The sequence below is a fragment of the Eulemur rufifrons genome, chromosome 14 (genome assembly GCF_041146395.1).
Source record: "Eulemur rufifrons isolate Redbay chromosome 14, OSU_ERuf_1, whole genome shotgun sequence".
Lineage (NCBI taxonomy): Eukaryota > Metazoa > Chordata > Mammalia > Primates > Lemuridae > Eulemur > Eulemur rufifrons.
In genome coordinates, this window is record NC_090996.1 from 16,913,395 (window position 1) to 16,929,442 (window position 16,048).

Below are 16,048 nucleotides of genomic sequence, written 5' to 3' on the forward strand. Positions count from 1 at the left end.
GAGGCTGACAAACTTTTTCTTAAAAAGCCAGAAAGTAAATATTTTAGGAACATACAGTCTCTATCGCAACCACTCAACTTTGCTGTTGTGCGAAAGCAGCCGTAGACGTCTATAAACAAACGGGCATGGCTGTGTTCCAGCAAAACTCTCATGAGGACAGCCAGCCGGCCTGCGGGCCGCAGTGCCAACTCCTGCCGAAGGATTGTGCGCGCACGGCTTCTCCCGGGCCAGGAGCTGGACGGTCGTCCCAGAGCCCCTGCGTGAGGATAAGGGTGGGTGGGCACAGGCATTCCGGCTCCTTGGCTGGGCAGGAGCTTTGGTGGCCTTCATTTAGCCATCCTCTGAAGTTCTGGATGGGCAAAGGTCATGAGAACTGAGGCCTGGGTCCATGTTGGGCCTCCACCTCCGGTCACAGGGTCCCTCCGTCAGCCGAGGGTGGACACACAGCAGCACTGGGCATTTCACTGGCCGGGGGTGGGCCCACGGCCACACCTGACTGCTGGGAAGCATCTTGCTGTAAACCAACCTCATCCAGGAGAGACTTTACCTAAAATGAAAGCATTTCAGAGATGACTCGCCCCTTCCCGGAGAGTATTCCCTAGAGGGGCCCGTCAGCCCGTCCCAGCTCAGCTGTCTCGATGGGACGTGCAAGATGAGGGGAAGATACTGAGTCACACAAGTGGCCGCTCGCCGACCGCCCAGCTTAATGGCTCTGCGTTCCTTGCTGTTCCCCTTGCCGCATGTCAGCGTGAGACGCTCAGACGCACACAAAAGTGGACCCGCCGTGCCACGGCGCTCACACACCCCATTCGGATTCAGCCATCGTCAGCGTCTTGTCGTGTTAGCTTCACCCACACACGCACGTGTATTTTTGTTGAATCTTTTAAAATAAATGAAACTGAAGATGCAGAATCCCTAGATACGTCGGCACGCGAGGTCAAGCCACAAGGCACTGTCACACCTAATAGAATCAGTGTTGGTCGTGTGCCGTCACCTGACCCTCTGTGTCGTAGCAACGTTCACCGCTATGGTTTGCCCAGTTGGGGACGTGACTTGCGTTGGTTGTGACGTATCTCGTACGATCAGAATCCTCCACACTGGGATGATTCGTGTGCACAGACGACCCCCAGGGCAGACACCCCCAGAAGGCACACATGCCCAGCTCTGCCTGGGGTCTCTAGAAGGCTGGGGTCGGTCTCAGGGGTGTGGGCTTCTGGCAGGGTGGGGGTTCGCTCCCGGGGCCCAGCCCCCAGCGTGGAGCCCTTGGCACTGGCTCTCAGCAAATGCCCCGTCCGCGTCAGGGAGCAGCTGGGCTGGCCAGGGGCTGCTCATCTGTGGGCCACAGGGACCCCAGCTTGGGGCCCCCAGAGCTGGCAGATGTGTGGGATCTCCTGTGTAGCCGCCCACTGTGAGGTGGGGGTGGAGGCTTCTAGCTGGGAACCCCGTGATGCCTGGTCTGACGCTCCGTGGCTGAGCCTCCCTGAACTCTGGCCTTTTCCTTCCAGATCCGGACTGGGCTTCCTACACCCTGGGCGTGTTCATCTGCCTCAGCTGCTCTGGAATCCACCGGAACATTCCCCAAGTCAGCAAGGTGAAATCAGTCCGCCTGGACGCTTGGGAGGAGGCCCAAGTGGAGGTACGAGCTTGAGTGAGGGGCCGGGGCAGGGGGTCCTGCTGCCACCCTCAGGGTGACCCGGCCCTGGCCTTGCTGGGCCTCGGCCACTGGGCAGCCAGGCTGTGGCCACCTGGGGGGCTTGGGCTGTGGTCCCTGCTTGGGGCTCGGGCTGTGACCCCCCAACCCGGAGTCTCAGGCTGGCTGGAACCCGAGGCTGTGTGGCCGGGCAGCCGGCAGGACCCGGCCCCTCCAGCAGCTCCTCCTGCACAGCTGCCCCGCTCCCTCCGTGCCGGGTCCACCTCCCTCCTGGGGTAGCTGTGGGCTCTGCGGCGGCTGCAGGGTGCGCCTTTGGTGCGTGAGGGAAGTGGGTCACCGACCCCCATGCCACAGAAGCTCCTGGCTCTGGCCCTCGAGTCCCCACACCTGGAACTCAGCAGGAGCAGACTGTGCGGGGCAATGGGCCCCTCTTGCTTTTAGGGTTTTATGGCTAATCCTTGTGGGGGCCACCCACCCACTCACTCTTTCGTTTTTTCATCTGAGAAGTGTTCACCGTAGTGCTTCACATGCAGGGCAGGGAGGGTGGAGCTGGGCAGGAGTCGCTGTCCCCTGGGATGTCCTGGGCAGGGGAGGCGGGCACAGTGCTGTTGGGGCAGCAGGTAGGGCCCGGACAGCCAGACCCCAAGGGAAGGGGGGGAAGGGCATCCTAGACAGAGGGCACGGCGCGCGGACCCCTGCGAGGAGCGCTCCAGCCCTCTGAAGACAGGGCCTGGCGGCTGGTGGGTGGGGATGTAGGGCCGTGGCTGGGGGCTACGTGGCCGTCTGGGTGAGGGCAGGTGGCCAGGAGGCTGCAGGGGCTGGGGAGGGTCTTAGCTGGGAGGCCTGGAGTGCGCCCCAGCTGAGAGTGACCAGCGTGGGCATGGTAGTTAGAAACGCAGAGGCCCAGACCCGCGCAGATGGACCCACCGAGACAGACTGCATGTGGCGAGGGGACCCCGAGGGTGGGCATGTCCCCTGCGAGTGCTGGTGGGACCCTGGCCCTGCTTGGGCTCCTCACCTTGAATTCCCCTCGCTGACTGCGAGTTGGACATTTGGTTTGCGATATCGGTCCCTTTTGCCAGGTAGTGGATTATCTGAGCTTCAGTTTCTCTCTCTAAAAATGGGCAGGATGGACCCTGGATTGTCCCCCTCCCTGGAGGGACAGAGTCAAGTGCCAGTGTCACAAAGGCGATGAGGCGACATCCTTGCCACCGTCCTGGGAGGGAGCACGAACTGGGGTCCATGGGACCCACACTTCCTAGGCTGGGGGAGGGGCCACTTGTCCCAGCAGTTCCCTGCCTGGCCTTTGCCGTTGCAAACACTGCACGCCGGGAGGCCGGCCCTGGAGCTGCGTCTGGAATCTGGGCAGCCCGGCTGGAAACAGCACAGGTGGCGTCATGCCAGGCAGGGAAGGCGGGAAGGCCCCGGGTTCTGCCTGCAGAGGTGAGGTGGCCGTGGGCCCACAGGGACCAGTGGGCTTGCAGGGCCAGGAGGAGATTCCTGTCCTTGGTGGTCTGCATGTTTGCACGTGGGATTCGAAATGAAGGTGATGGTGGAGAGGCCTGGCGGCTCGGCCTGCAAGGCTGCTGGACCCCTGGCCCAAGGCGGAGCCGGGGCTGCCGCAGCCTCCTGGGCCCCGCTGGGATCCCTCACTGGGCCCCTTCCCTTTCCTTGGCTGGGGGTCCGCTAGGGGGATCCCAGGCCCTTGCAAGGTCTGGGGCCACACCTGCTCCCGCCCACCTGGGAGAAGCAGGGTGGGCAGCCGTGACCCAGGACTGGCCTGGCACAGAGAACCTTCTCTTTTTCCCTTTTCTTTTCTTCAGCTTTATATTCTTCTGTAACATCTTTTTTAACAATCACTTCATTGTGAAAACAAGTCACATACCGTACAATTCACCCTTTTAAAGTGTACAATGCAGCGGTTTTTAGCATATTCACGGGATTGTGCAACCGTCACCACAGCCAGTTTTAGGATATTTTGATCATCTCAGAAACCCAGTGCCCTTTAGTGTCAACACCCCCACTCCAGCCCTGAGCAGCCACACGCCTACTCCTCGCTCTGTAGCTTTAGCCTGTTCTGGACATTGGGCGAGAGTGGAGCCACACGCTGTGGCTTCTCTCCCCTTGCACGATGCCTTCGAGGCTCGTCCGTGCTGTAGCCTGTGCGGCGCTTCGTCCTTTTTTCAGGCTGACGCTCCATCGCGGGTGGACCAAGCTTTGTCCGTGGGTCCCACAATGGACACTCAGGCCGCTTCACCCCATGCGATGTACTTTATTTTTTTTTTTCAAAATTTTTATGGGGATACAAATGTTTGGGTTACATCTGTAGCATTTGCACCGCCCAGGTCAGAGCTACAAGGGTGCCCCTCTCAGACATGCATAAGGCACCCATCAGGTGTGAATTCACTTATCCCCCTCCCACCTGCCCAACACCCGATGAATGTTACTTCCATATGTGCACATGAGTGTTGATCAATTAGTACCAATTTGATGGTGAGTACACGTGGTGCTTGTTTTTCCATCCTTGTGATACTCCACTCAGTAGAATGGGCTCCAGTGTACTTCACTGACCACGTACCACGCGCACGGGGCACGCACCCAGCAGGCCTAAAGAGCACCATGGGGCGTGAGCTCCCTGCCTGCTGGGCCTCCGCCTCCCTGCACGCCTAACCCTAACCCTGAGCCCAGCCTGGGGCTGGCGCTTCTGCCACTAAGAGGTGCTCTCTGCCCGTGGAAGTGCAGCGCATTTCACACCATGCCGGAGCCCCCCTGCCCCCTCCCCATGGCTGCAGGGGAGCCACGGCCTGTTTGCCCCTCTGGCTGGACATGCAGGTTGTTTCCAGACTTTTCTGACTGTGACCCCTCAACCCGTGAACGTGTGGGAGTTTCCCAGTAGCCTAATTTCCTGGAAGCGAAAGCTCGAGGTCAAAGGCGATGTGGTTTGGTAATTTTGGAGAGATTTCTACCGAACCCCCCCCCCCCCCCAGCAGCCACTCCCAGCCCCGGCAGGCTGTGGGAGGGACGCTGCCCGCTAAGTACCCGCTGCCGGTGCGTCGGCATTGCAGGCCCGACAGCTGCAGCAGTGCTCGCGAGAGGTGGAGATTTCATTTGGAATTTTCTCATCCTAAGTGGAGCGGAGCATCGTTGACATGTGTTGCAGTCGTGTGAACTGTCTCTTCGTACCTTGCACCTGTCTTTCTGCCACATGTTAGCTCTTTCATCTTCTAGGGGTTTTCGGTGTATTAGAGACATCAACCCTTTGAGATTTTGGCTGAAAAGATTTTTTTCTAGGTTGTCTTTCGAATTTGCTCATGGTGGTTTTTGCCGTGGAAAGTTTTTTTTACTTCGATGTAGTCAAATTGCTAAACCTATTCTTGTGTGGTTTTAGGGTTGAGAGCATGCTTAGATGGGCCTTCTCTTCCCAGGGTTATTTTTTAAGTAACAGCTTTGTTGAGGTATCTGTTACATGCCACGCAGTTCACCCTTCTAAAGTATACAATGCAGTAGTCTCAGTATAGCCAGAGCTGTGCACATATCACCACGATTTAATTTCAGAACATTTTCTTGTCCCCAAATAGAATCCCACACTAGTTAGCATGAACTCCCCACCCCCAGGCCCCAGCCCCTCCTCAAGGCAGAAAGACCCACTTTCTGGCTCTGTGGACTCACCTGCTCTGGACGTGCAGAGGCGGAATCACAGTGTGTGGTCCTTTGCCGGGATTATTTCCCTGAGCACATGTGTCCGAGTTGCAGCGTGTGTCAGTGCTTCATGCCTTTTTACGGGTGAATAATACTCCGTTGTACGGACAGACCACGTTTTGTTCATCTACTTGTCAGTTGACGGACGTTGGGGTGGTCTCAGTCTCCAGCTGTTACCAATGATGCCTCGGTGGACACCCGTGTGCACATTGCGTGGCGTGCCTTCACGTCCCGTGGAACGCAGTGGAATTGCCGGGTCCTCTGTACCTGTATGGGTGATGTTTTAAGGAACTGCCAGACCGTTTTGTCAAAGCGGCTGCACATTCCCATCAGCAATGTCCCCCCACGTCCTGTCCAGCATGTGTCACTCTCTGTGGCATTTGCCACCCTGGGCAGGGGCTCACTGTGGCTTTGATTTGCACCCCTGATGGTTTAAGGATGTTGAGCATCAACTCGTGTGCTCACCGGCCATTTGCGTATCTTCTCGTGAGAAATGTCCATTCACATTCTTTACTCACTTTTTGCTTTGTTGCCCGGGCTAGAGTGAGTGCCGTGGCGTCAGTCTAGCTCACAGCAACCTCAAACTCCTGGGCTTAAGCGATCCCACCGCCTCAGCCTCCCGAGTAGCTGGGACTACAGGCATGTGCCACCATGCCCGGCTAATTTTTTCTATATATATTTTAGTTGGCCAGATAATTTCTTTCTATTTTTAGTAGAGACAGGGTCTCACTCTTGCTCAGGCTGGTCTTGAACTCCTGACCTTGAGAGATCCACCCGCCTCGGCCTCCCAGAGTGCTAGGATTACAGGCGTGAGCCACCGCGCCCGGCCCCTTTACTCACTTTTAAACTGAGCTACTTATCTTTTTATGATAAGCGAGGAGTGTTGATGTCCATAATGTTCCTTATACGTTCTGGACACAAGTCCCTCGTCAGATAAAGGATGTACACGTAGTTTTTCTTGTTCTGTGGGTTGTCTTCCACTTTCCTCTTAGAATATTTTGTATTTAAAAAATACAAAAAGTACAGTTTATATTCTCAAGGAGCTATCTATGCCATTTTTGTTATTATTGAGGTGAAATTCACACCATAAAATCAACTATTTTATAATAAACAGTTCAGTGGCATTTAAGACATTCACAGTGTTTTCAACCATCCTTTGCATCTTGTCCCCAGACACTTCCTCACCCAAGGACGCCCGAGCCCCTCCCCTGATGTATCCTTTGAAGCATAAAAGTTTTTAATTTTGACAAAATCCCATTTATTTATTTTTTTCTGTTTTGTTGCTTGTGCTTTGGTGCCCTACCTACGAAACCGTCACCTGATCCAAGGCCACGATGTCCTCGTATATGTTCCTAAAACTATTTTTAAACATCACCCCATGATTTTATCCGCTGTTTTTATTGTTTAATTTTTTGAAATTAAGTGTTTAATTGGAATTTGTTTTAGTGAAAGGTGTATCCGACTCCACTTTTTCTCCTGATGGCTCCATGGTTTCCCAACACTTTTCAATCACCTTGACGTTCTCCTGTCGATTTGAGACGTCACCATCCCCGTGTGGACCCACCACAGCCTGGGGACCTGTTCCTGAAGTTGCCATGTGTTCCCTTGAGCGAGGCGACCTGGTCAGCACTTCACAGTTTTGCTGAGATAGTGTGATAAAATGTTTGCTTATCTGTAGGAAGAATTTTCATTTTCAGAATTTCCTAGGATATTTTTGCTTGTTAATATTTTTTTCTTGAGACAGAGTCTTGCTCTGTCACGCAGGCTGGAGTGCAGCGGCGTCATCACGGCTCACTGCAGCCTCGAACTCCTGGCCTCACGTGATCCTCCTGCCTCGGTCTCCCCGGTAACTGGGACGACAGGCGTGTGCCACAGCACCTGGCTGGACATTTCTTGTTAAGCTGATTCTTAGGCTTTTGTCCAGTAGCTGTCATAAATAGGATCTTTCCTTCTGTTATTTCACTTCACAGACTGAAGTTTTATGTAGAAAAGCCATTGATTTTAGAATTTTAGTTTGGTGCCAGTATCTTGTGGAATTGTGTCGCTTGTGACTTTTTTTCCAGTTGATCCTCTTGGGTCCTCCGCGAGCACGGGGACTCAGGCAGAGGGCACGCAGCCTCGGGGAAGGGCCGGCCCCCACCTTGCCCTGCGGCTGGGTGCTGTGGGTCAGGTCCCCGCAGCCCCACTGGCTCCCTCCTGCCCTGCCCGATCGCCACACCCAGCTGAGGCACCATCTCCAACATGCCCCACATGGCCCCACCCCAGGGCCTTTGCACTGGCTGTTTCCCCTGCCAGGACACCCTTGTCACGGTCGGCCTCCTGAGAGCCTTCCTGGGCCCTGTGAAGGAGCCTCCACGCCTGCGCCGCGGCTGCTCATTTCTTTCTTTGCAGACGTGTTCTTGGTCCCTGCCTCTGTCTGCTCAGAGGAGCCACCCGGGCTGGGCCCGGGTCTGCCTGTGTCCAGGCCCCCGTCTGGTGCATGTTAGCAACTCGCTGAGCACGAGTTGGATGAGTGGATAAGCCCAGCCTTTCGGGAGGCAGCGAGGGGGGCATCTCCGGACGGCGCAGCCTGTCCCGACAGGACGCGCCCGGGGTGTGTCGGGCAGGGCCCAGAGGCCGTCCTGAGGAGGGGGCTCTCCTCTCGGCCTCCTTTGCCGAGGCCCCTTTCTTCAGGGACACCAGCTCCTTCCACGCACAAGGGGAGGGTAGATCGCTCAGAAACGGTGTCCCCGGGAGCTACCCTGGGTCTGGGGCTCCGGGCGCTCTGACCCTGCCCCCTCTCTTGCAGTTCATGGCCTCCCACGGGAACGATGCTGCAAGAGCCACGTTCGAGTCCAAAGTGCCCTCCTTCTACTACCGGCCCACATTTTCCGACTGCCAGTAAGTACAAAGCGGCTTTGTCAAGGTCACTGGGCCACAGCTCCGGAGATGGCTCCGGGAGGACCCACGGGTGGGGTGGGGTGGGGGCAAGAGCCGTTGGGAACGTCGGCCGGGGCTGTGCTGCGCCCCCGGGGCCCCAGCATCCCCCACATGTGCCGCTGTGCCTGCCCCGCCCCCCCCAGCACACAGACTGAGGTTCTCCGGGGCCAGTGGGGGTCCCCACTGGGGCCTTGGGGGACTCTCAAGCAGTCCCCCTGCGTGCACCCTGGTGGTGTGGGAGGAACACACGAAAGCTGCTGTCAGGGGCCCGCCCAGCTCCCGCAGGGAGGCGGTGATGTGGGTGCTCCCTCTGGGTGGGAAGGTTCTGGAGTCGTTGGGAGGCTGCAGAGAGAGGAATTTGGGGCTGGCTTGGGCCCTGGTCAGCATAGCACCAGTGACCTTGGGCTGAGCCTCAGTTTCCCCATCTGCCCAGCAGATGAGGAGCGAATGACACGCACCAGTGCCCTCCTCTCGGCCCGTCACAGGGGAGGGGCCTGTGGCCCCAGCCCCACCTGGGCTCCCAACCCCCAGCTCGCTCGGCCCATCCTGTCCTGGCCCAGCGGCTACCCGTTTCCCACGCCCACCCTGTGCCTCCTGCGTCCCGACCTTGGCCCAGGCCACCATGCACGCGGAGCACCCGCCCGCCTCTGCGCAACCTTGTCCTGGCTCTGGTGTCCCAGCTTGGGCCGCTGGGCTGCGTGGGGGCGCTGGGCAGGCTCCCCGCGGGTTCTCCTGGTCGGGGGCCTCTGATTCCTGCGTCTTCTGCGCCAGCAGAAGGGAGGGAGGGAGTCCGGAAGTTGGGGGGCAAGGGGCTGCCCACACAGCCCCCGGGACAGGGCCTTCGGCGAGGCATGTGTCTGCCAACGTTGGTGGCCGCCTTTGCCAGGCCAGCACCAGGGAGGGGACATGCCCACCAGGCCATCCTGGGGCTCCTGGGGCCCTCGGTGCCCCACAGCTGCTCCACGGATCTGCCCATCTCCTGCCTGGACCTGCTCCCCACACCTCCCTGGTCCGGGCACCACCCCTCACCAGGACACCCACGTGCCCCTGTCCTCCCAAAGCAGGACGGTCCCCGTGGTCAGTCAGAGCCCCCTGCTGGCTGGTGCCGACTGTCACTCAGGCGTGGCGTGGAGGCCAACGTCCGGCTCTCTCGTGGTGAGGACCTCTGAGAGTGGCTCGGGAAGGACCCGGGGCGTATGACCCCCCCAGCCCGGAAATCCCCATCACAAGGGTCAGGCAGGGGTCACCCAGACAGAGGTGGGAGGGGCCAGCCTGGCCAGGTGGGGCCAGTGCCCAGGCCAGCGTGTGGCGGGGCCAGTCCTGCAGGCTCCCTGCACTTCCCCTCTCTTGGCCGAGAGCCGTGTGCTGTGGGATCTCTGGGGGCCAACCCCCCACCTGCAGGCCCCTCAAGGCCCCCACTGTGCTGGGGAGAGGTGCGGTGAGGGCAGCCCTGTCCCGGCCTCCTCATTCCCAGGCGAGGGTGGCCCTGCCCTGACCTTGTTCCCAGGCCCGGGTTCCGGCCCCACCTGGTCCCCTGTGTGCTCGGCTTTCTTCTTCTGTTGACTCACCCTGGAACTCACCTTGTGAACCCAAACACCCCCGGCCCCGCCCAGGGCGATACCTGTGGAACCGCAGGCGGGCGCAGCACTGTGTTTGCTGACGCCTCGTTAGATGAGCCTGAAGCCCTCCCAGGGCCCCGGGAGGGCGGGTGTCGCTGCCGTGGGCCTGCCCTGACTTGGGGAGCTTGGAGCCAGAGTGGGCTCTGCCCTAATCTGTGCCCAGGAGTTGCTGGTGGGGATTGTGGTCACCCTGGGGCATCTGTGTCCCCAGTCAGTGGACTCCATGATGGGGGAGTGGGGTTGGAAGTTGTCACTGGGTCCAGAGGGCCTCAGAGAATGTGAAGGGCAGGAGGGGTGGGGGAAGGAGGAAGGGAAAGGGGGAGAGGGGGAGGGGGAGGAGGAAGGGGAAGAGGAAGGGGAGGAGGAAGAGGGAGGGAGGAGGGGAAGAGAGGGGAGGGAGGAGGAGAGGGGAGGGAGGAGGAGGGGAGCAGGCAGGGAGAACACACTCCACTCTGCATGCCGTGGGCTGCCACCCGCAGACTCCCTGGGTCTCAGTGGAGGCTGCTCAGGTTGCTGCGGGGAGGAGGGGCTGGTGGGTGTGTCTAGCAGTGACTGTCACCCTATGTGTTTATTCATAGTTGATGTGGGGCTACCGGGCATCTTCTTGGTGAGCCTCCCGTGAGCCTGGGAGGCAGGTGCCATTGGGATCCCACTTCCCGGGTGAGAGGACAGGAGCTGGCAGCCCCTCCGGCCTGCACTGGTCACCCCCCAACTGGACAGGCCTGGGACCCTGCCCCATCCTGAGACCACCCCCTACCAAGTGCTCAAAGGAAACCCAGCCCGGGCCTGCACGGCGCCCTCAGTCTGACTCGGGGCCGGTGCTAGCGAGGCCGCTTTGGAGACGTGAGTTTGCGGCCGGCAGCAGGCCACCGTGTGGTCGGGGTCACCTCCCAGCTGAGGGGCCCCAGGTGTAAGCTGTTGAAGCAGGAGGGCAGTGTGGTGTATAAACTGCGGTGTCTGTGAGGTGGCAGGAGGCAGGGCTGTCTCGCTGTTGGCTGGAGCTGCAGGACGCAGGAGCGAGGGCAGGAGGAGGGGCCGGGCTGCGCCGACATCCCCCACCCCCTCCGGCCCCAGGCAGCCTGGCCCAGGTCCAGGGTCCGAGGTGCAGGGCTCCACACGGAGGCTGTCTTGAGGCTGAACGCTGCACGTGTCTGGGTGGCGTCTTTGCAGGTGCTAAGAGTAGCAGGCAGGGACACGGATCGGGACAAACTGATTCTGGAAAACCTGAGTTCACACCCCACTGCCTCCCACCCCACCTGCTGTCCACGGGGCAGCAGGACAGGCACGCTGGGCCTCAGTTTCCTCAGTTGTAAGAGGGGAAGGGTGCCACCCACCTCCAGGCCGTCGGGAGGAGAGCCGTGGCCAGGGTCGTCTCCCAGGGTGGGCTCCTTTCTGGAGGGTGGAGTGCGGGTCTCGGGGGTCCCACGTGTGGCTATTTTTAGCACAGGCCGAGACTCGGGGCAGAGGCCAGTAAGGGGCCCTCGAGTCTTCACCCTGATGTGGGGAGGAAAGTCGGAAGGGGCCGCTCCTCTCGGTTTTGCTGCTGGGTGGAACCGGCCCCTCCTGCTTCCTGTGTGGTGAGGCTGGGCCGGCGGCAGGGCCCCCATGACACTGGGGCACAGGCAGCACCCGCCGTGGGAGGTCACAGCTGCCACCCCAACGCCTGGGCCCCACAGGCGGGCAGGGGGGCCCGTTGCCCATCTCAGCTTCCTGACTCAACAGAGCGCCACAGAGCGGCCGAGTCTGCCCAGCCTGGGGGCCGACGCTCGAGGCCGTGTCTCCACGGGCCTCTCTCCAAGGCTGGCTGATGGTCACTTCTGCAATGTCCTTGCGTGGCCGTCCCTCCGTGCACCTGATTTCCCCATCGTGAGGGCACCCGTCACCCTAGACTAGTTCCTGGTTGAGCCCCTGTTTCCCTCCAGCACGTTTGAGGTCCTGGGGTTCGGACGCAGTCCTGGGACGGGCACAGCAGGCTCAGGAATCACCGGGGGTTTACAACGTCCTCAAGTCCCTGCAGCAGCAGCTGGCAGAACCAGAGAGAGCGCAGATGCCCGGGAGGTCGGGTGCCCAGGGTGTGTCAGCTCCACAGCCACCAGGGCCACTGGGACCAGCCTTGGCTGGAGAAGGGTCTCAGGTGGGGCCCAGTTGGGGAGCCCTGGGGGGGGGCGGAGGTGGGAGGGGGCGCTGGGACTCAGAGGAGGGGCGGGCTTGAGTGGGGGCGCCCTGTGAAGCCACCCCAGCGCCAGTGGTCACTCAAGTCCTGCCCCACCCAGCCCCCAGGGCCTGGTTTGCTCTGGGTTAAGGGGACCCACCCTGACCCAAGGGTCCCAGAGCTGACGGGGTGGCTCCCTGAGCCCTGCGCACACAGGACGGACCCCAGGGAGGGGGGATGGAGGCCTTCCGGCCTAGCCCAGGTGCCCCAAGCCCCTGTGTCATTCTGGGCCCTGTGAGGGGTGAGAGCCCAGCCGTCTAGTGCAGGAGGGGCCTGGCCAGATGGCCTTGGGAGGGCAGGGCCAGGACCTCGGTGATTGGCTGATACGAGACCTGTCATGAGGGAGGATTCGGGGCAGCCCTGCTGGGCAGGGCAGGATACGGCCACTGAGCTCCCAGTGCTGGCCCCGAGGGCTTCCTCCTGCTGCTGCTTCTAGAAGCTTCTGTGTCAGCCCTAGGAGGCCCTGTGTGCAGGTGCGAGCCAAGGATGCCTGTGTCCACGCCACGGTGGTGGCCTGGGCCTTGATGGTCCCCTGCCCTGATGGCTGTTTGTTGCAGCCTCCCTCGGTGTCTGTGTGGTGTCGATGGCCCTGGCTCCCCACACGGCATCAGGTCCTGCCTGCAGCTCAGAGGCCAGAGCCTGGGGTGCTGGAGGGAGCGGATGCCCCCATTGTCAGCCCCCTGGCCCCCTGTGGGGGACCGAACGATGTCCCCCAGAGATGTGTTCCCGTCCGACCCGCAGTACCTGTGACAGTGAACTTGTCTGGAAGTCGGGTCTCTGCAGGTGTGGTCGGGTTAGGTGAGGTCGTCCGGGGTAGGTGGCCCCATGCCCCGGCGGGCACCTGGTAGGAGGCCCAGAGGGGAGGCTGGGTGAGGACGGAGGCAGAGGCCGGCAGTGCGTCCGTGGGAACCAGCCCTGTGGCGCCTGCGTTTTAGACTCTGGGTTCCAGAACGTGAGACGTTTCTGTTGTCCCCAGTTTGGGTGATTTGCCGTGGCAGCCGCGGGACACTCATGCCCACGGTGCTGGGGGCCCAGGACCTGGGCCGAGGTGGGGGCTGCGTCCGGAGGGCCTGTCTCCCCTCGGATCCGCACGGACCAGCCCCGGCCTGGCTCTGAGACCACCACGTGGCCAGAGTGAAGCAAGAGGTCTCCTCTTTGCCTTTCATGTGGAATTGGCTGGAAACGGAAAAACCGCCAAGCTGGGGGATGCGCTGGGGCTGGAGTCAGCCTCTTCTAGGTGTGGCTCGTGCCCTTTGCGATGGTGGCAGCTGACCCTGCTGTGACCGTGGACAGAGAAACCACGTGGCTGGGCCAGCAGGTGCGGGCCTGTTGCTCCGAAGTCTCTCTCTTCTGCAGCCATGCTCGGGTATTCATCCAGGAGTTTCCCCGAGGCTTCCTGGCCTGACCCCTGCTATCTCTGTGTCCCCTGCGAGGTGGGAGTTGGGGCCGGGGACAGCTGAGGAGGCCAGGGTGTAGGGGACGGGGAGCACAGAGAGCTCATGGTCCGAGGAGACACGGATGAGTCCCCTCCTGCGCCTATCTGGCCGCTTGGAGAGATGTCAGGGGCAGGGACAGCTTCGAGGAGGGGCTGAGGGGACCCTGGCGGGAGTGCTTGTGGCTGTGGTGGGAGGTGCACAGAGCCAGGTCCAGGCCGCTCCTGCGCAGCCAGGAGCCGCAGCCACCCTGGGGATGGGAGGAGCCGGGCTCCAGGTTTGTGCCTCGGGCGCAGGTGTGTGTGGACTCTGGGGCTCTGCCAGCCACCTGTAGGTCCTATCCTGCCTTCTGGTCAGCTGTGGCCTTCCGGTTCCCAGTGCCTCCCTCCTGGTGAGGCCAGGGCCTTGTCACCTGCATGAGCCCAGCAGACCTGGGCTGAGCCCTGGGGCCTCGGATTCCCAGCAGGGGCTCCCGGCCTCTCCCTGCCGCACCCATGGCTCCAAGCCCACTTCGGGGGTCACAGGAACTCCCTGGGGACCAGGATTCTCCCCAGAGATCCTTCCTGGTGAGTCTGGAGGCCCCGGGGCGGGGGGGGGGCTTGAGGCCCAAGAACCGCAGTGTACGGGCAGGAGGCTGGGCTTTTACTGTCAGATCCCAGCATGGGCCCAGCCTCCCTGACAACCACGGAGAAGCTGGTTAGAGGAGGTGATCAGTGGGAGGTGATCTAACCATAAAGGGAAGGAAATTCTGACACACACTACAGCATGGCGGAACCTCACACGTTATGCTGCATGAGAGCCAGACACGGAGGCACATGCGTGATTCTGTCTCTGTGCACGGCCAGAAGGCAGAGCCGTCTCTACAAAGGCAGAGGCGGATTATGGTCCCTGGGTCGGGGGTCTGCTGACGGGTGTTTCTGTCTGGGAGGTACAAACGTTCAGGAATTAGATGGCGGTGATGGTTGCACAACCAGACGCTTTAAAGGGTGAATTTTATGGTATGTGAATTATATTTTAATTGCTTTTAAAAAGAGGAGGTATCAAAAGGCAAAACTGGCCGGGCGCGGTGGCTCACGCCTGTAATCCTAGCACTCTGGGAGGCCGAGGAGGGAGGATCGCTTGAGGTCAGGAGTTTGAACCAGCCTGAGCAAGAGCAAGATCCGTCTCTACTAAAAATGGAAAGAAATGATCTGGACAACTAGAAAAATATATATAGAAAAATTAGCCAGGCATGGTGGCGCATGCCTGTCGTCCCAGCTACTCGGGAGGCTGAGGCAGTAGGATCACTTAACCCCAGGAGTTTGAGGTTGCTGTGAGCTAGGCTGACACCATGGCACTCTCGCCCCGGTAACAGAGCGAGACTCTGTCTCAAAAAAAAAAAAACAAAAAAACCCCAAAACAAAGGGCAAAACTATTTGATTATCGAACCATTTTAAAAATCAGACTGGCGGGCCCAGTGCCCGAGTGCCTGACCCCGCAGTTCTCTGGGGTCTCCTGCCCCGAGGGCAGCCCTGGGTCTGCTGTGGGTGCCTGGGGCCTCCTGAGGGTCCCGAGTCCCGCCCAGGCACGTGTGGGTGGATCGCGGTAGCCTGCACGGCTCAGTCTCCTCCTCTCTCCCCAGAGTCCTGCGGGAGCAGTGGATCCGTGCCAAGTACGAGCGGCGGGAGTTCATCCACCCGGAGAAGCAGGAGCCCTACTCGGCAGGTGAGGCCCGGGCTGGCGGCCGCGCCTCTGGGATGTGGGCTTCTCTGTGTGTCTCTGTCTCCCACTGGCTCACGGTGTGAACCGTGTCCCTGACCCCTTGACTCCTGTGCAGAGTCCCCCTGCTGTGTGTAGCGCGGCCCCTACGTAGCGGTGCATGTGGGAGTCCCTCTCCGCCCCTCCTCTGCCGGGGGAGGCGCCCATCCTGCTGAGGCGTGACCCAGGTGGGGAGCAGGAGAGGTCTGCCGTGGTGGCGGCACCCACGCCGTGGGAGGGCACGGCCAGGCCAGCAGCCTCCGCCTGCCCCTGGGCCCAGCTGGGAGCTGTTGGGTCCCCTGTGTTTGGCAGAGGCGTCCAGGCAGCATCCCGGAGCTTTGTGGACTGGGAGGGTCTGGGCAGGTGTGCCTGAGAGGGCGGGGCACGTGGGGTCCTGGGAGACCGGCCCCACCCCTGCCCCAGTCTCCCCACCGCTTGCCAGTGGGCCGGGCCTCAGCCCGCACCCCTGCGTCCACTTCCGCTTTCTGCTCTGCGGCGTGTTTGAATCCCTGGTGGTTCGGCGGGTGTGGTGGTGGCATCTGTAGTCTCAATTACTTGGGAGGCCGAGGCGGGAGGATCGCTTGAGCCCAGGAGTTGGAGGCTGCGGTGAGCTGTGATGACGCCACGGCACTCCAGCCTGGGCAACAGAGCAAGACTCTGTCTCAAAAAAAAAAACCAAACAAACAAACAAAAAAAAAAAACCTACTGAACTAAAATTAAACCGAGAGTTCAATAAATAAATAAAATCCGGTGTTTCAAGTGGGAACCCCCTAGCCTG

General features: G+C 60.4%; 1 protein-coding gene across 1 annotated transcript in view; it reads left to right on the forward strand.

Moving 5' to 3' along the window:
- Positions 1-16,048, forward strand: part of ADAP1 (ArfGAP with dual PH domains 1) — a 44,103-nt gene that overhangs the window by 11,364 nt on the left and 16,691 nt on the right. The window contains exons 2-4 of the mRNA XM_069485864.1: positions 1,506-1,636; positions 8,139-8,230; positions 15,155-15,237. Coding sequence (XP_069341965.1) covers positions 1,506-1,636; positions 8,139-8,230; positions 15,155-15,237 — 306 coding nt within the window. The remainder of the gene's footprint in view (positions 1-1,505; positions 1,637-8,138; positions 8,231-15,154; positions 15,238-16,048) is intronic.